Genomic DNA, 20,408 nt, shown 5'->3' with positions numbered 1-20,408 from the left:
CTGATACCACTTGTAACACTCCGTCCACTCCCAAACTGACGGTACTTACTCCTGTTAGCTCTCTAGGATCATATATCATCCCTACAGACCAACACGAGTCTTTTGTGCACACTTTGTCCTCACTCATACGTACCCGAGAAAACTTTTCGGTCGGCCACCCATCCCAAATTGCTCCAAGCCAAGCACACTTGACTTGGAGGTTCTTTCGAGATAGGATTCCGAAAAAGAAGATGCACCTTATTGATATGAGTACTCTTTTAATTCTATTAAGCCTTGGGCTAGGATGTCACTATCCCAGGGACCAAGATATCACAATTAGAAAGATTTGATGGCCTCATTGTGCCACCAAGTAATTCCATAACCTGTTTGAATATGCTTTTAAATTACTTCACAACCAAACTAACTAGCATTCTTTGAACTAGGAAAATTCTATTTAGTTGACACTGGTTATGCCGTTAGACCTGGATTTCTACCTCCATATCGTAGCACAAAATATCATCTAAGAGAATTTGGTGGAGGAAATCATCCATCAATCCAAGATAACTCTTCAATCTAAGGCATTCTTCCCCCCGAGTAACGATTGAGAGAGCTTTTGGTGCCTTGAAGAATAGATTCAAGATTCTATACAACAAGCCTTTTCATCCATATCCGACACAAGTTAAAGCTTGTGTTAGCATGCACCATCCTTCACAACTGGATTCTTAGATATAGTTGGATTCACATTTTCCTTTGGAAAACACTTGGGCTCCAAACATTGCCAATGTGGAAGGTGCCATTGATGCAGTTCATGATAACCAAACTTGGACCCAAATAAGAGATGTTGTAGCAACTCAAATGTGGCAGCATAGGGGTCTAGTCGTGTGTAATTTCTTTGTGGTTTTATTATGAGAAATAGTGTACTCTGCAGTGATGTTTTTTGTTATAAGCATTACAATCTGAGAAAAATTGTAGTCTACAACGATGCTTTTGTTATCAGCCTTACAATCTGAGAAAAATTGTACTGATGTTTTTTGTATGCTGTCTTGGAATTTAATTATTTTTATATGTTGAGAGAAATTGTGATCTACAACGATGTTGTTTTACGTTCAGCTTTGAAACTTAATTATTTTTTATACACCAAGAAAGTTGGTCCTATACTATGATGTCATTTTATAAATATCTTATCAGTTTTGCAATTATGTCTAAAACATCATTATTTTTAAAATCCGGCGGCAACCCAATTGGGCCAATCTTAAAAAATGACAATCAAACAATAAAAAACCTAATATTTTAGGTTGGCTTTGACTTCTGTGGGCCCTCCCATCGAACCAGATCCAGACTGAGCCAAATAACCAAACATATCCTAAATAGCTAGGATTATAAATAAACTGTTGGAGTTATTTTAAGATTAATGAAGCTTCCTTTAAAAAACAAAACACAGTGAATATGGCATGGCATCTCATTCGACTCCATTTTAGGCCGCACACAAAAGCTTTCGGCAAACCACAAATTAAATTAAATTAGGGTCTATTTGGATCGGCAAACAGTTTGTTAACTAATTTTAGCATGACTAATAAATTAGCTAATTGTTAGTAGAAGGATGATAAACTGTTTACTCATTAGCCATTTGATCTTACTAATAGATACTAATATATTGTATAAAAAGAAAAAAACATTTATTATCAAGACTCCAAACACATCTCGGCTAATTTTTAGTAGTTATTATTAGCTACTCAATAAGCCAGGAGGATCTATAAAAAAGTCAATTCCTTCCCTCCCCATGGCCCCACGTCGAAAAAGGAGCGGGCCGTACCAAGGCTGCAAGGCACCTACTCCACGAACGAAACACACCTCTCTTGCTGTCCTGCGGTCCACTTCTTCAAGTTATCCCAGGCTCTCAACTCCCAGTAGAAAACTTCACCGGCTGCCTGCCTGCCCACAGAAATTGCGCCCGGCCGCCCCCCATTCACCTTCAAAAAAGGAGCCAGGCTTCCCATCAACGAGGGTGTCGGCCATCTGAGCAGCTCCCCTGCCCCTCGCAGCGGCTACTCTACAGGTCTAGCGACTCTTTCGCCATCCATAGAGGGAGGAGGCGCGGCGGAGATGGTGGGCGGTGGCGGCGGCGGGCCGCTGCGGCGGGTGGGCAAGTACGAGGTGGGACGCACCATCGAGGAAGGCACCTTCGCCAAGGTCAAGTTCGCGCAGAACACCGAGACCGGGGAAAGCGTCGCCATGAAGGTGCTCGACCGCTCCTCCATCCTCAAGAACAAGATGGCCGAACAGGTGACTGAACTGGCCTCGTTTTTCTTCGCCCGTTGAGTTGGTACTTGGGATGGAGCAGGATTGAGAGCTGCTCCTGCTTCACCCCCAAATAATGTTGATGGATTGGGATGGATCGGTACCTTCATGTTGGGATTTTAATCCTTGCTATGCCATTTCTGTGGACGAATTTCTCCTCGCTTTCAAAAGGTGTCATCGATGCTTCGCGAACTGTTGTACCATGCCTGCTTCTGCTTCTTTCGCATCTTCTTCTAAACATTGATAGCTGTAGTACTTTGAGATGTACAGCTGCACAAGCTAGCTGGACTGGTAGATGCCCTAGGGTGACACAATTCTTATTTGCAGATTAAGAGAGAAATATCCATAATGAAGCTTGTCAGGCATCCCAATGTCGTTAGGCTACACGAGGCACGCTTATCTATCTCTCCCTTATAACCATTTTTTAACATCCTTCTTATCACTTGTCTTTTTTTTAAAAAAAAAGTATCGTGTCATCCATTCTGTTATGTGCAGGTTTTGGCAAGCCGGAAGAAGATATTTATAATTCTGGAGTTCATCACTGGCGGCGAGCTATTCGATAAAATTGTAAGACTGCTTTGGTTAACTATTAACTGTTCTTTTTTCATTCTTAGCTTCTCGATATAATCTAGGAAAATAAATATTAGTTCCATGCATTTGTTATTTGGATTATATGCCTGTCACATTCCATCTTGGATGTTCAATTGCCACCTTTGCTTTTATTGTAAGAGGGGAAATTCGTTGGACGCGGAAGAGACACACATTTCCCTCACTCCCTCAGAGCCTTTGTATTTAATTTATATGTGAAAAAAGAACATGTCACTATAGGTTCCTTATGTCCATCAATTGTGGATGGTATTTGTGGTTTTGATTCTAATTTCATTTGAACGTGTTACTGTTACTCCTACATGTATGTACCAGTCCAAGGAATTTAATTTGAAGACACACATAGTCTATTATACTTTATCTTACTTAGGTTTGGTTGAAACAATATCTTTACATGAAAAGAAAACTAATGACACTGAAACATACAAATTTCAGATTCGTCATGGGAGACTCAGTGAAGCAGATGCACGCAGATACTTTCAGCAACTTATTGATGGTGTTGATTTTTGTCACAAGAAAGGAGTCTACCATCGAGACTTAAAGGTGACCATTGGATAGAAAATAAGTATTAAGTATGCATTTCATGAATTTTGGGATCTTTAATCTCATTTTACATGCATGCAGCCTGAAAATCTCCTCCTTGATTCCCAAGGCAATCTTAAAATTTCAGACTTTGGACTGAGTGCATGGCCTGCTCAGGTGAGTATCTTTGTGAAGCTTCATTATAGCTTATTCTTTTTGTTCCCTTCTTAGGATGCTTATCGGTCAACTGTAGGGATCTTTCCTTCTACGTACAACCTGTGGGACTCCGAACTATGTTGCCCCAGAGGTACACCTGAATCATACACTCAGTTCAGAATTACTAAATGTGCCATTGAAACAAAGTGGTGTTATAAGTTTATAACCTCTCCCTCTTAAGACATTAGTACTTATGGTGCTTTTATGTGGATACCAAATGCTAATAGGGGGAATAACCTTTAGTCCTTTAGTACCTTTTTGTTGTGTCATCTTAAAAAAGTTAATTATGCCACTTGAATAAGCATTTAATGTGCACGCAGGTGACAAAATGCCATTCTGCTTTGTGACGTGTCATGATTATTTAATGTATCGTATCAACTACAGGTAGGGAGTTTAAATGATGACCCACTGAAATAACGAAACCCATGCCTGTATCTGTTTACTGAACTGTCCAAATAAAGGAGATAAAAAATTTTCTGTTCTGTTAATGATTGTGTAGAGAACTTGTGGATTCACTAACTTATACTCAATACAAACATCTCTTTACTGCAAAGTAGACTCTTTCAAATATGTATAACCAATAACTATCTATTCTTTTCATGATAAGTTCAGCTTCCCTTACATAACAAATATTGTGCTTACTGTGTTCACTTGTTCATTTCATTCACTGGACCAGGTTCTCAGTCATAAGGGATATAATGGCGCACTTGCTGATACATGGTCATGTGGAGTAATTTTATATGTATTGTTAGCAGGTTATCTTCCATTTGATGAAGTGGACCTGACTACCCTTTATGGAAAGGTTTGGTTCTTAACTACAAGCCAATAACTCTTTTGAGATTAGGTACTTAAAAAGAGAGGTATATGCGTTCTTTTGTTAATGCTACAGAACCAATATTGGTTTGATACTCACTACTTATGAAATAGAGAAGGGGAGGTAGTAGCGCAACTGCAACTTGGCATACATGAACTCACTTCTTACTTTACTTTGTAACTTGTGTCTTGTTTAAATTCAAAGGAAATAAGCATTGGCTCTTTAGAATAGATGTTTGTATATAAGAGTGCTTCTTATTTCCTTTTGCTTCGGAGCTGTATATATGTATTTGTTGCTTCCACCCTTTGTACTCAATTCACATATATTTATTGGTGGTTTTAACAAGAAATTTTATCTTAGATAATTGATTGTTCTTGTGGAATGGAATTTCTATATCTTGCTGCCTTCTTTTCTTAATGCAGATTGAGAGTGCAGAATATTCATTCCCAGCCTGGTTTTCAGGTGGTGCGAAATCACTGATTCGTAGAATTCTTGACCCAAATCCAGAGACAGTAAGTTAAGCTCGACAATATTTAGATGGAAGAAACTTGCTATGAGCTGTACCTTATCATAATATAAGGCATATTATTATGCTGTTAACTTTCCCCAGCGATTCTGCAGTGCTCTGATATATCCCTGCAGATACTAAGAACTTAAGACTATAATTGTGACATATTAGCACGATACCATAAGGCCTGCTCAACAAGTACAAGCATAACTACTGTTTGCTATGTCATATGTTGTCAATTTTATTCAAGCTGGAAACTTATATGAGTTCTCATCATTAATGATATGAATCTGTGTACTTTGTAAAAGGCTAATATCCCAAACAGGAATACTAACCAAATTCTTGGATTTTTAATGTAATGTTCTTGGTCTGATCGGCATATACCAATGAGGGCATGTTCGGTTTCACCCAAACCGGAGAGGATTGAGGGGGATTGAATCCCTTTCTATTAAGTTTTGACTAGGAAGGGATTTAATCCTCTCCAATCCCCCTCAATCCACTTCTAATCGAACAAGCCCTGAATGGGTGGAATTACAAGCTTGTTACTTGCTGGTTTCTTATCTTTCTAAATGAAATCGGATGAGCCGTCTAATGGAAGTTTTGTTCTTAATTTTTTTTACGATAGTCCATGACATGAAGACTGACATACTGTGATTATAAATATGTAACCATGCGGGGGAATGTATACCCTAATATAGCAGAATTAGGACTTATTTGGTCACTACAACATATATTACTCAGTGATTTACATTGCTTCGGAAGGCTTTGTGCCACCAGGCATGATAAGTAGATGTACCATCTCCATTTGGAAGCAAATGACCTAGTTCATCAGGTCATCTTGACTTTGTTAATTCATATTGCTTGGTTGATTCCACTATGCTATTGTTTTTTTCCTGAATTTGTTTACCGTAACTGATGACGGATGCACTTAAAAAGATGAATTTAAGTTAAATGGACATGAACGACCTTCTATATAATGTACAACTATACAGGGCCATGAAATGTTTGATCGTTGCTACAATATGTGGTGTTTTGTTGATCAAATATGTTTCCTGACATGGAACAGCGAATCAGGATAGAAGAGATCAGAAGTGATGAATGGTTTCAGAAAAATTATGAACCTATCAAAGAAATAGAAAATGAGGAAGTCAATCTCGATGATGTCAATGCAGCTTTTGATGATCCTGAGGTATAGACCTTCTTGAATTCATTTGGTAGGAAAATGTTGCATTTAGATGTAGTAGGCAACACACTTAAATCTTCATCACTTGGTTCTAGTAAAAACATGACAAAATGTTCCATTTGTGAACCCTTCTCAATTTCTCATAAGAAAAAGCTGTGTGATTGTGGGTACTAAAAAAATTGTCCTTGTCACCAAAACAAAGCTCAGTAACACCTCAACTCCCTTGTCATCCTTGGTGCTTGGACCTTGTGAATTTATCGTAATAAGTGTGTGTTTGATGGAGTTTCTCAGACTTGGTTAGAGCCTTACTGCTCGCTAGGGAGGAGTTACTTTTGGCGGGTTTGGCCAGGCTAGAGGTATCTCCTACCATGCCTTTGTGCTGATGTAGTGTGTTTGATTTGGTTGGGTCATCCGGTCGTTTCATGCTTTGTCATAGGTGAGTCGGATTTTAGTAGCATGGTTTTTGTGGTGTTGGTGTGTGCGTGTTTGTAAGGGCTCTTCCTTTTTTTTCTTAATATAATGATACACTGCTCTCCTGCGTGTTTGAGGAAAAAGTATTTCCATACATCTACGTACGCAATGAATAGTTCTCTAGCCCTCATAGCAGCCAAATGGAACAGCCAGCCACTTCAAAAAAACAAAAAGATGCCATGTAGGGAAAAAGAAGTCCTCTATCTGAGCATGTATTGTGGTTGGCATCACCTTGTACATTTTTTATTTTATAGTTTTCTTTACAGACATTGTATTTTTGCCCAATTAGTTGTTTGCCATTGTCACTGAGGTGGGCCAAATGTGTCATTGGGACATTGATAGCAAAGGATTGCAAAACTTAGTGGAAAATATTTGATTGTAATGTTCCCGTCTGCTTTGTCACTATCTCCCTTTTTTTGAGATTACATAGTACAATGCGGACGCTCACAATACACTCACAGTCACCCTTCAACCGGCAAATTCTTTAAATTGATGAAGTTGCTACAGATGCCTCGCTATTGACGGGAATGTCGCCTACTACTCAAAGCACAACACCAATAAATCATTAATATTCACTTCCATGGGAAGTCGAAGGCGTCTCTCTCCCTCGACAGGAACATCGCCTACCACTGAAAGCACTGTGCCAATAAATCCTGTAATATTTGCTTCCACGGAAAGTCGAACATAGAACCTGAGGTGCTACTAAGTCAAGCGCCTCAGTCTCTTTCGCTTTCCAATGTCATTTTTTCCACTAGGCTATAGACCCTTTCGCTTGCCAATGTCTTCCTGACCTACATTAGGCACCTTTTAGAACTAGCGATGCCATCTCTTCCCTTTGTTTTGTGTTGAAGAAATTACTAATAGAAATAGAAAGGTGGGGTGAGGGTGATAACTGACATTACTGATGAATTGGGTTCCATTGTTCTACTTTCTAAACCTATAATAAAGCAGTCTTTTGCGGTTAACTCTGGTGTACTTTATGTGTATTACTATAAATTTATTGTTTCTTTTTTGCCAATTTGTTTTATATGATTTCAGGACGATAATGAGGATGCTTTTGAAGATGAAACAGGTCCTCTAACACTTAATGCATTCGACCTAATCATTCTTTCGCAAGGATTGAATCTTGCAGCGCTCTTTGACCGCAGACAGGTAGGATGTTAGTAGTTTTACACTGATTAATGGTTTGACAGAAATAGTTTCAGTAATAAAATAGTTATAATTAAAACGTCCAGATATGTTTTGTTCTCTTACCATATGCATCTGTGCTGTGTTAACATGAAAATCTGGTAGGTTCTTGTTAGTAAAGTGAAAAGTGAAGACCTGACATAAGTTGAGATATATCTTCTGCATTCTGGTGTTATGGAGCTAGCACAAATTATAGTTTATTTCATATTAATGTTTAATTGTTGGTGGAAAAGTTGAACAATGATAGCTCATATTAGCAGTAGCATTTTTTTTTTGGCGAACAAGCCTGTTGCTGCCTGTTTTTCATTAAGAGGGGAAGCAAGAAATATGTCTCCAGTAGTTCACTGTCTCATCATGTTACCTACCCAAATTTTTTAAAAAGACATTGATTGTCAAAGATTCAAAGTTTGATTGCATGTGTGTCCGAAAGGATTACTATTTCTGCCTGGGCGAGCAACTGGTATTAAGATAGTCTTGCACCTGAGGAACTGGGTATTAAGATAGTCTTGCATCACTCTGACAGCATTTGTGTAACTCAGAGCATTCAAGAACTGGGTACTCACTTTTATGAACATTTTAAGCTGCTGATTCTATATATGCTTATAGTTATTGCTGCAGACATTTTATGATACTATTTTTAGTTTTTTTCTTGTCAGACTTAATAATTGCTTGCCCTACTACAGGACTGTGACAAGCTTCAAAATAGATTCTTATCACGCAATCCAGCAAAGGTTATCTTGTCAAGCATGGAGGTTGTTGCGCAATCAATGGGATTTAAGACACACATTCGCAATTATAAGGTAAGATTTGCTTTCCCTTGACATGCAAATCTTTTATTTGGGAACAATTCATGCAAATGTTTTGGCATTAGATCTTGACAAGGAAGGCTATTGCCCATTATTTGGTCAGTTGTATTTTTGTTTTGATTTTTGCATATTGCAGGATGTTAGACTAAATTTGTGCACTCTCCATTTGTTTCCATGCAACACAATTTTATCAGGAGAATTTAATTTTGAGATTATCATGTTACAAATTATTTTTGGCAGCTAGTCATTTGGTGCTACTGTGGGATTTTGTTTCCTTTTTTCACTATAATCGTTTTGCTATACTATTCAGATGAGGGTGGAAGGTCTAAATGCCGACAAGACTAGCCATCTCTCAGTTATGGTTGAAGTGAGTTTTGCCCTCTCTTTGTGCTCAAGTATATTTCTGGTGTGAACTTGTATACCTTACACCCATTTTTCTCATTTTTTTACGGTTTTAGGTTTTCGAAGTTGCTCCATCAATCTTCATGGTAGAACTACAAAGAGCAGCAGGAGATACTTCAGAGTATAACACGGTCAGAGCTTTTCTTTTGCACTTCTTACTCTTTTCATATGATTGCAACTGATATACCACCTAAAACTTTATGCAACCAGATACATCCAAAGGGACAAATTTACATTGGACAGTAATGCCTGTAATTGGGTGATGCTGATGCTTGCTGTACAGATTAACTTCTAATAAAATTGTAAAAGTACAAGTTGACCTGTTTAATTACTTTTGATCTGGGGTCATTCTCAGCTAACTCTGCAACTTTTCTCATGTCACAGTTCGTAAATAACTACTGCAGCAAATTAGATGATATCATCTGGAAATTTCCAACTGAGAAGGGAAAATCGAGGATACCCCGGTTATCAAAGTGAGAAATTGTCCTCAATATTCATCGTTTGTATTTTCCTCATACCTGTATCATTCATTTCTAATGTATCGTGATTTCTCCAATTGTTTCAGGTCTCATTCATAATCTAGTGCTGTGTGTTATCAATTACTATGGACTTAAGTGGATATATTTGCAGAGTGTATCGCAATTGGATTATGATATTCTAAGTGTAGCTCTTCGAGTAGTATATGTTTGTATATTCAGAGTCCCCATGTACAAAGAGGCCGTTTTAATTGAGGTTTCCGTACCTCGATTCCCTGTGCAAAGTTTTCATCGATGTTTTAGACTACACATCTGTATATTTTGTCGAGAGCATCAGTTTCTTAGACACCACCTATGTATCATGCGTTTGTTGCCATCTAGTGTCATTTTGTAAGATCTAACTTGTGATATACTTGGATTGAGTGGTATGGTTGAAAAGAGTGAAAGTCCTTTAAAAATCTTAGTGAAAAATACAAACTTACACAAAGTTGATAGAACATTTTTGAGTTAGCATATTTGTAGAAGGTGGAAGAATTGTAGAAAAGATGAGTAACCGAGCAGGACTAGTAGAAGCTGAGTTTGATGGCTAACCCTAGTGTGATTGGTTCAACACCATTGGACCAAATACCATTGGACAAGAAGGTCCCACTTGATAGAGTAAGGGGTGTGCCTCTAAGTGAGTCATTGGACTTAGGATGTTAGTTTGATGGGGGCGTTGAACCAGTTTGATGCTCGTTGTCGTTGGAAGCTCTTGTGGAGATCTTTGTAAGGTGTCAGACCATGGTGTGCGATGGTTCGACGACCAATGGACATGAAACGACTAGTTACATGTGGTATTTATTCGAGGGTCCTTTCGTCTGACGATAGGGAGATGGACCGTTCGTGCAGTTTGGCTGGCCTAGATTCCAATGGATACTTAGCCCTTGGGGCTATAAATATAAGGGTTAATCGACCATGGCTCTCGGGGATGTCTTGGCCAAATGTGGTGATTAGCTTCACGCCTCTACTCACATGTGATTGATAGGGATCACATTCAATCGTGTGAAAATGATTGCTAATGTGTTGCATTGAGAGATTGCATCTAGTGGTACTAGGTGATAAGTTGCAAGCCGGCGGTGCTAGTTACTCTCGGAGGTTGCTACCTCCTAGGCAGTTTAAATGTTGGCTCCATGGAAGTTGTGTGTGGCCACTAGCACTTGAGAAGGCTTTATAAGGGTTGTCATGCTCACACCACCAGAGATATGAAGAGCAACATAAGTTGAGCAAGGTGTGAATAATGCTAAGTTATCGAACTGATCAAGTGCTAGAGCTTGGTGTTGGCGTCGATTCGGACGCCAATCACTGTGATGAGAACCGACGACGGTGATCTCTACGGAGGTGTGGACGGTCCGCAACCAGGGGTCGAACGGTCTGCGACCTGGCGCAAGGGCTAGTGTTCATGCGTGACAAGTCAGACGGTTCAAGCCTGGCGGTCGGATGGTCCGCACGTACGCAGGGGCGACGGAGTTCGCCGACAGCGCCTGAATCGACGTAGAGCCGGAGAGAGGTGAAAAATTTAGAGAGAAGAATCTAATTTACTATCTACTCTTAGGGCAAAAGGTAAAAAACTAGATGTATATTGATTGATTGATCGATTGTTGGTGTTCCAATCGGCCGTAGTCCTTCATATATATATAGGGGGAGGTCTGGATCTATTACAAACTGATTCCCGAGTTAATCCCGCAGATTTAACTAACAAATCCTGCAAGAAACTCGGAATCCTAACTGATTATGCGTGTGGGCGGACCGTCTGCGCCACCACCGTGGATCGTCCGCTCGGTCAATGTGCTGCTCAACATATGCCCGCTAGCCTTTTGGCGGAGCTGAGTGAACCAAAAGCACTGGCACAAGCTGAAAACTAACTCGATGTGATCACATCGGTTTTCTTAGACATCTTGCCACATACTAGGATGATACTGCTTGAGAAAACACCCGTTTAACGCATTTGGCAAGTGTTTGCCTTGTAGTGTTTGCAACAAGTAGGTGTTACTGGATATCACCTGCGTGACCTTGTAAAGGCCTTCCTAACTTGGCGACCACTTCCCAAACTTCCAGTCTTTGCTCCTTAGAGACAAGACGGTCTTCCATACCAGGTCCCCTACTTAGAATGATTTAGCCTTTACCTTCTTGTTGTAAGCTTTGACGACCATGATATTGTCCTATTATATTTCTCCTAAAGCTGTCACCCTCTTGTCGGTCACTTCATCAATATTGTCCATCACTGAATTATAATAATCACCGACAGTTAGATCATTTTGCCTGACGAACCTGATACCATTTAAACTTATCTCTACAGGCAACACTGCTTCCTGGCCATAGACAAGCTCAAACGGAGATACTTTAGTAGCACATTGTTTAGATATTCTATGAGCCCATAAAGCTTCGGACAAAATCTTATGCCAATGCTTAGGATGATCAGATATCTTCTTTTTTTCAGGCTAATCAATGTCCTATTACTAGACTCGACCTGTCCATTGGCCTGAGCATAATATGGAGATGAATTGAGCAATGTAATTCTATATAATTTAGCAAACTCACGTACCTCCTTTAACATAAAAGAAGCCCTCTGGTCTATGGTCATTGGTCAAGGTCTAGAGAATGTTGAATCTATAAATAATATGCTCTACCTTGAGATCTCAATCCAACAAAGGTCGCTTCTTCCCCCCTCGTTGGAGTCGCCATTGCAAGGAATGCGAGAACAGACTAGACGACGATGCCATCGTGGAGAGGAGAAGATAGGGCTGAGTTAGGGTTCCAGTGCTCGCCGGGTTGAATTCTAGGAGGACAAAAGTGACTTTTACCAACACGGCTATATAGTTATAGAGGCTCCTGATGAATGGTTCAGTTTTATAAAACCAAAAGGATGAATACGTCGTGCGAAGTAGTAAAGTGGTGAAGCCAGCCGACGAGGCTGTTACAATCCCAATTAACTCCTATTCTAATCGTGTTTCTTCCTTACATATTGTCGAGGACCATAATTAGGGGTACCCCCAAGACTCCTAAACTCGGCTGGTAATCACCATCAGCACAAAGCTGCAAAGGCCTGATGGGCGCAATTCAGATCAAGGCTCCGTCCACTCAAGGGACGCAATCTCGCCTCGCCCGAGCCCAGCCTCGGACAGGAACAATAGACCCAGGTGGATTCACGCCTTGCCCGAGGGCCTCCTCAAGCAACGGGCGCACCTTCGACTCACCCGAGGCCCAGCTCGGGCAGGCTTCACGGAGAAGCGACCTTGGCCAGATCGCCTCGCCAACCGACCGGATCGCAGGAGCATTCAATGCAAGGATCGCCTGACACCTTATCCTGACGCGCTTTCCTCAGTCGACAGGGGCGAAATGACCGCAGTCATTTCACCCCTCCCCTGACTGACCTGACAAGAAAACAGCGCCGCCTGCCCTGCTCCGACTGCTGTGCCACCCGCCAGGGTGAGGCTGACAGCAGCCAAGTCCAGCCTCGGGTGCCATAGAAATCTCCGCCTCGCCCGACCCCAGGGCTCGGACTCGACCTCGACCTCGGAAGACGGTCTCCGCCTCGCCTGACCCCAGGGCTCGGACTCAACCTCGACCTCGGAAGACGGTCTCCGCCTCGCCCGACCCCAAGGCTCGGACTCAACCTCGACCTCGGAAGACGGTCTCCGCCTCGCCCGACCCCAGGGCTCGGACTCGACCTCGACCTCGGAAGACGGTCTCCGCCTCGCCCGACCCCAGGGCTCGGACTCCACCTCGACCTCGGAAGACGGTCTCCGCCTCGCCCGACCCCAGGGCTCGGACTCAGCCTCGACCTCGGAGGAGTCACCGCCTAGCCCGACCTCGGGCTCGGACCGACCACGCCGCAGGGGGCTACATCATTACCCTACCCCTAGCTAGCTCAGGCTACGGGGAACAAGACCGGCGTCCCATCTGGCTCGCCCCGGTAAACAAGTAATGATGGCACCCCGCGTGCTCCATGACGACGACGGCTCTCAGCCCCCTACGGAAGCAAGGAGACGTCAACAAGGATTCGACAGCCCCGACAGTTGTACTTCTACAGGGTTTAAGCGCTCCTCTGACGGCCACGACATCACATGAACAGGGCTTTAGCACCTCTCCAACTGCCACGATGGCATGTACATAGGGCTCTGGCTCCTCTCTGCTAGACACGATAGCACATCGCTACACCCCCCATTGTACACCTGGGCCTTCTCCTTACATCTATAAAAGGAAGGTCCATGGCCCTCGTACTAAGGAAGGTGGCCGCGCGGGAGGACGGGCTGACGGACAGGCCATATCTCTCTCTCCCTCGCGAATGCTTGTAACCCCCTACTGCAAGCGCATCCGCCCTGGGCGCAGGACAACACGAGCCACGGTTCCCCTTTCTTTGTTCCCCCTTGTGTTCCGTCTCGCGCCGACCCATCTGTGCTGGGACACGCAGCGACAATTTACTCGTCGGTCCAGGGACCCCCCGGGGTCGAAACGCCGACAGTTGGCGCGCCAGGTAGGGGCATGCTACGTGTTGACGAACAGCTTCCCGTCAAGCTCCAGATGGGTAGTCTCCAGCAACCTCTCCAGCTCGGGATGATGCTCCGTTTCAGGAGTCTCGAGTTCATGTCCCTCGACGGCAGCTACGACATGATACTCCTTCCTCCGCCGCGCGACAACGACAATGGCGGCCGTCAGCCCGCCCGCCGGCGGCGGAACTGACGACGTCTTCCCCCCCGGCGGAAGAACAGCATCTGGGCCTGTCCCGTCACCTTCCCCGCCGCAGGAGGAGGAGGCGGGGCAACCATGGCCAAGCAGGAGGCGGCACCTCGTCGGCTGTCGAGCGAGTCGACGACGCCGGCGCCCCAGCGGGGGACACGTCGGGCGTCGACCTCGCGTCTGAGACGAAGACGGGCGTCGTTTCCCCGTAACACGCCAACCCCAAGTGGACGGATGACGCCAGCACGCTCGCAAAGGACTTGCTGGGCGTTAGCCTCGTACCTGAGATAACGGTGCAGTCCGTCCCCGACGCGACTTCGTCACCATCCGTCGATCAAGAGGTACCGTCCGTTTTCCACCCTGTGCCTTTTAGATTCAGCTTCGACCCACCAAGCAACCCCGCTTTGGTGGATGCTTTCGTAAAGGCATATCCTAACCTTCCGGGGTACCATATGTGGTCAACCTGGGACCGACTGACGGCCGTCTCGACCTACGGGCCCCCGGGTTCCGAGGAAGATGACGAGCCCGACTATAGTTGGGATTTCTCCGGGCTCGATAACCCCAGTGCCATGCGGGACTTCATGACCGCATGTGACTACTGCCTCTCCGATTGCTCCGATGGTAGCCACAGCCTTGACGACGAGGACTGTGGCCCAAGTCGCGAATGTTTCCACGTCGATCTAGGGGGTCTCGACGAAGGCAACCACCTTGGTATGCCGGAGGACGGCGATCCCCCTAGGCCTGCGCCTCGCGTTGACATCCTTCGAGAGGTAGCTGTGGTCCCAGTCCCTGCGGGGGGTCAGGACGCACAGCTCGAGCAAATCCGCGAGATGCAGGCCAGGCTCGACGAGGAAGCAGGACAACTTGTGCAGCTCCGGCAGAACATCAAGCAGGAGTGGGCAGGCCGAGCACCGGCCGGAGAAGCGCGTCATCTGCCCCAGGACGTCCAGCACCGCATCGCTGACGATGCCAGCGCAAGGCTGCCCCCCGCTTCCAGTGGGGTCGGCCAGAACCTGGCTGCAGCAGCAATACTACTCCGAGCGATGCCGGAACCATCCACCACCGAGGGGCGGCGTATCCAGGGAGAGCTTAAGAATCTCCTGGAGGATGCCGCGGTCCGACGGGCCGAATGCTCTGCCTCCCGAAGGCAGGGGTACCCCCCCGGAACATCGCGCCGCGACTTCTCGATTCATGCGGGAAGCCTCAGTCCACACCGGGCGCACGCGGGACACAATGCCTGCAGCCTCGGGTCGCCTTGGCAACGAGCACCACCGCCACGACCGTCGAGCCCACCTCGACGAGAAGGTGCGCCGAGGCTACCACCCCAGGCATGGGGGACGCTACGACAGCGGGGAGGATCAGAGCCCCTCGCCCGAACCACCCGGTCCGCAAGCTTTCAGCCGGGCCATACGACGGGCGCCGTTCCCGACCCGGTTCCGAACCCCGACTACCATCACCAAGTACTCGGAGGGAGACAAGGCCGGAACTATGGCTCGCGGACTACCGGCTGGCCTGCCAGCTGGGTGGAACGGACGATGACAACCTCATCATCCGCAACCTCCCCCTGTTCCTCTCCGATGCCGCCCGGGCCTGGCTGGAGCATCTGCCTCCTGCGCAGATCTCCAACTGGGATGACCTGGTCAAGGCCTTCGCCGGCAACTTCCAGGGCACATACGTGCGCCCTGGGAACTCCTGGGATCTCTGGAGCTGCCGCCAGCAGCCGGGAGAATCCCTGCGGGACTATATCCGGCGATTTTCGAAGCAGCGCACCGAGCTGCCCAACATCACCGACTCAGATGTCATCGGCGCGTTCCTCGCCAGCACCACTTGTCGTGACCTGGCGAGCAAGCTAGGTCACAAGACTCCCACCAGGGCGAACGAGCTGATGGACATCGACACCAGGTTCGCCTCTGGCCAGGAGGCGGTCGAGGCCATCTTCCGGAAGGACAAGCAGCCTCAGGGACGCCAGCAGGAAGACGTCCCCGAGGCGTCCGCTCAGCGCAGCACGAAGAAGAAGGGCAAGAAGAAGTCGCAAACAAAACGCGACGGCGCCGATGCAAATCTTGTTGCCGCTGCCGAACACAGGAACCCTCGGAAGCCTCCCGGAGGGGCCAACCTGTTCGACAAGATGCTCAAGGAGTCGTGCCCCTATCATTAGGGTCCCGTCAAGCACACCCTTGAGGAGTGCATCATGCTTCGGCGCTACTTCCACAAGGCCGGGCCACCGGCGGAAGGTGGCAAGGCCCACGACAACGACAAGAAGGAGGGCCACAAGGCAGAAGAGTTCCCCGAGGTCCACGACTGCTTCATGATCTACGGTGGGCAGGTGGCGAACGCCTCGGCTCGGCACCGCAAGCAGGAGCACCGGGAGGTCTGCTCGGTGAAGGTGGCGGCGCCAGTCTACCTAGACTGGTCCGACAAGCCCATCACCTTCGATCGAGGCGACCACCCCGACCGCGTGCCGAGCCCGGGGAAGTACCCGCTCGTTGTCGATCCCGTCATCGGCAACGTCAGGCTTACCAAGGTCCTCATGGATGGAGGCAGCAGCCTCAACATCATCTACGCCGAGACCCTCGGGCTCTTGCAGATCGATCTGTCCATGATCCAGGCCGGTGCGGCGCCCTTTCACGGGATCATCCTCGAGAAGCGCGTCCAGCCCCTTGGACAACTCGATCTGCCCGTCTGCTTCGGGACTCCCTCCAACTTCCGAAAGGAAACCCTCACGTTCGAGGTGGTCGGGTTTCGAGGAACCTACCACGCAGTGCTGGGGAGACCATGCTACGCCAAGTTCATGGCCGTCCCAAACTACACCTACCTCAAGCTCAAGATGTCGGGCCCCAACGGGGTCATCACCGTCGGATCCACGTACCGACACGCATACGAATGCGATGTGGAGTGCGTGGAGTTCGCTGAGGCCCTCGCCGAATCTGAGGCCCTCATCGCCGACCTGGAGAGCCTCTCCAAGAAGGTGCCAGATGCGAAGCGCCACGCCGGTAACTTCGAGCCAGCAGAGGCAGTTAAGTCCGTCCCTCTCGACCCTAGCAATGACGCCTCCAAGCAAGTCCAGATCGGCTCCGAGCTCGACCCCAAATAGGAAGCAGTGCTCGTCGACTTTCTCCGCGCGAACGCCGAGGTTTTTGCATGGAGTCCCTCGGACATGTCTGGCATACCGAGGGATGTCGCCGAGAACTCGCTGGATATCCGAGCTGGACCCCACCCGTGAAGCAGCCTCTGCGCCGATTCGACGAAGAAAAGCGCAGAGCCATAGGCGAGGAGATCCACAAGCTGATGGCAGCATGGTTCATCAAAGAGGTATTCCATCCCGAATGGCTAGCCAACCCTATGCTTGTGGAAAAGAAAGGTGGGAAGTGGAGGATGTGTGTAGACTATACTGGTCTAAACAAAGCATGTCCGAAGGTTCCCTACCCTCTGCCTCGCATCGATCAAATCGTGGATTCCACTGCTGGGTGCGAAACCCTGTCATTCCTTGATGCCTACTCAGGGTATCACCAAATCAGGATGAAAGAGTCCGACCAGCTCGCGACCTTTTTCATCACACCCTTTGGCATGTACTGCTATATTACTATGCCATTCGGTTTAAGGAATGCAGGCGCGACATACCAAAGGTGCATGAACCATGTGTTCGGAGAGCACATTGGCCGAACGTTCGAGGCTTACGTCGATGACATCGTAGTAAAGACGAGGAAAGCCTCCGACCTCCTCGCTGACCTTGAAACAACATTCAAGTGTCTCAAGGCGAAAGGCGTAAAACTCAATCCCGAGAAGTGTGTCTTCGTAGTCCCCCGAGGCATGCTCCTGGGGTTCATCGTCTCCGAGTGGGGCATCGAGGCCAACCTGGAGAAAATCACGGCCATCACCAACATGGGGCCCATCAAGGACTTGAAAGGAGTACAGAGGGTCATGGGATGCCTTGCGGCTCTGAGCCGCTTCATCTCGCACCTCGGCGAAAGAGGCCTACCCCTGTACCGCCTCTTAAGGAAGACCGAGCGCTTCACTTGGACCCCCGAGGCCGAGGAAGCCCTCGGGAACTTAAAGGCGCTCCTTACAAGCGCGCCCATCCTGGTGCCCTCCGCTGCCGGAGAAGCCCTCTTGATCTACGTAGCCGCAACCACTCAGGTGGTCAGCGCCGCGATCGTGGTCGAGAGATGAGAAGAAGGGCATGCATTGCTCGTCTAGAGGCCGGTCTACTTCATCAGTGAGGTACTGTCCGAGACCAAAATCCGCCACCCGCAAATTTAGAAGCTACTGTACGTGGTAATTCTGGCGCGACGAAAGTTGCGACACTACTTCAAGTCTCATCCGGTGACTGTGGTGTCATCCTTCCCCCTTGGGGAGATCATCCAATGCCGAGAGGCCTCGGGTAGGATTGCAAAGTGGGCGGTGGAGATCATGGGCGAGACAATCTCGTTCGCCCCTCGGAAGGCCATCAAGTCCCAAGTCTTGGCGGACTTCGTGGCTGAATGGGTCGACACCCAGCTTCCAGCAGCTCCGATCCAACCGGAACTCTGGACCATGTTTTTCGATGGGTCGCTGATGAAAACAGGAGCAGGCGCGGGCCTGCTCTTCATCTCACCCCTCAGGAAGCACCTCCACTACGTGCTGCGCCTCCATTTCCCGGCGTCCAACAACATGGCCGAGTACGAGGCTCTGGTTAACAGGTTGCGCATCGCCATCGAGCTAGGGGTTCGGCGCCTCGACGCTCGTGGCGACTCGTAGCTTGTCATCGACCAAGTCATGAAGAACTCCCATTGCCGCGACCCAAAGATGGAAGCCTACTGCGACGAGGTTCGGTGCCTGGAGGACAAGTTCTATGGGCTCGAGCTCAACCACGTCGCTCGATGATACAACGAGAGTGCGGACGAGCTGGCTAAAATAGCCTCGGGTCGGACGACGGTCCCCTCGGACGTCTTCTCCCAAGACCTACATCAACCCTCCATCAAGACCAACGACACGCCCGAGTCCGAGAAGGCCTCGGCCCTGCCCGAGGTGCCCTTGGCTCAGCCCGAGGCACCCTCGGCCGCCGAGGGTGAGGCACTACGCGTCGAGGAAGAGCAGAATGGGGTCCCGCCTAATCGAAACTGGCAGACCCTGTACCTGCAATATCTCCACCGAGGAGAGCTACCCCTCGATAGAGCCGAAGCTCGGTGACTGGCGTGGCGCGTCAAGTCGTTCGTCTTGCTGGGTGACAGAAAGGAGCTCTACCACTGCAGCCCCTCAGGCATCCTCCAGCGATGCATGTCCATCATCGAAGGTCAGGAGCTATTGCAAGAAATACACTCGGGGGCTTGCGGTCATCACGCAGCACCTCGAGCCCTCGTTGGAAACGCCTTCCAACAGGGTTTCTACTGGCCAACCGCGATGGCCGACACCACTAGGATTGTACGCACCTGCCTAGGGTGTCAATTCTACGCAAGGCAGACGCACCTACCCGCTCAGGCCCTGCAAACAATACCCATCACCTGGTTGTTTGCTGTGTGGGGTCTGGACCTCGTTGGTCCCTTGCAGAAGGCACCCGGGGGCTTCACGCACCTGCTGGTTGCTATCGACAAATTCTCCAAGTGGATTGAGGTCCGACCCTAAACAGCATCAGGTCCGAGCAGGCGGTGGCGTTCTTCACCAACATCATCGATCGCTTTGGGGTCCCGAACTCCATCATCACCGACAACGGCACCCAGTTCACGGGCAGGAAGTTCCTAGACTTCTGCGAGGACCACCACATCTGGGTGGACTGGGTCGTCGTAGCTCACCCCATGACGAATGGGCAGGTAGAGCGTGCCAACGACATGATCCTGCAGGGACTTAAGCCGAGGATCTACAATGACCTCAACAAGTTCGGCAGGCGATGGATGAAGGAACTCCCCTCGGTGGTCTGGAGTCTGAGGACAACGCCAAGCCGAGCCACGGGCTTCACGTCGTTCTTTCTAGTCTATGGGGTCGAGGCCATCTTGCCCACAGACTTAGAATACGGTTCCCCGAGGACGAGGGCGTACGACGACCAAAGCAACCAAGCCAGCCGAGAAGACTCACTGGACCAGCTGGAAGAGGCTCGGGACATGGCCTTACTACACTCGGCGCGGTATCAGCAGTCCCTGCGACGCTACCACGCCCGAGGGGTTCGGTCCTGAGACCTCCAGGTGGGCGATTTGGTGCTTCGGCTACGACAAGACGCCCGAGGGCGCCACAAGCTCACACCTCCCTGGGA

The 20,408-nt window shown here is 47.8% G+C and overlaps 1 protein-coding gene across 4 annotated transcripts; it reads left to right on the top strand.

Annotated features, from left to right (window-relative positions):
• Window positions 1-1,759: 1,759 nt before the first annotated feature.
• LOC100382276 (putative CBL-interacting protein kinase family protein) lies at window positions 1,760-9,919 on the top strand. 4 transcript variants are annotated; one of them, XR_563518.4, is made up of 16 exons: window positions 1,760-2,262; window positions 2,605-2,667; window positions 2,773-2,844; window positions 3,319-3,426; window positions 3,508-3,582; window positions 3,659-3,712; window positions 4,298-4,423; window positions 4,858-4,947; window positions 6,010-6,132; window positions 7,636-7,749; window positions 8,469-8,585; window positions 8,902-8,958; window positions 9,050-9,124; window positions 9,204-9,295; window positions 9,378-9,466; window positions 9,559-9,919. XR_563518.4 is itself a non-coding variant. In NM_001175026.1 (15 exons), the coding sequence occupies exons 1-15, from the start codon at window positions 2,083-2,085 to the stop codon at window positions 9,569-9,571; spliced, it is 1,356 nt and encodes a 451-aa protein (NP_001168497.1). In that variant the 5' UTR covers window positions 1,941-2,082; the 3' UTR covers window positions 9,572-9,816. The 4 variants fall into 4 exon arrangements, 2 of the variants coding, with proteins under 2 accessions (XP_020405441.1, NP_001168497.1); XR_004856964.1 differs by lacking the exon at window positions 6,010-6,132 and having other exon boundaries at window positions 9,559-9,907; NM_001175026.1 differs by lacking the exon at window positions 9,204-9,295 and having other exon boundaries at window positions 1,941-2,262; window positions 9,559-9,816.
• Window positions 9,920-20,408: the final 10,489 nt, after the last annotated feature.

Source organism: Zea mays, chromosome 3, assembly GCF_902167145.1.
Source record: "Zea mays cultivar B73 chromosome 3, Zm-B73-REFERENCE-NAM-5.0, whole genome shotgun sequence".
NCBI classification, from domain to species: domain Eukaryota; kingdom Viridiplantae; phylum Streptophyta; class Magnoliopsida; order Poales; family Poaceae; genus Zea; species Zea mays.
The sequence above is the reverse complement of the archived record's forward strand: the minus strand, read 5'-3'. Positions and strand labels throughout refer to the sequence as shown.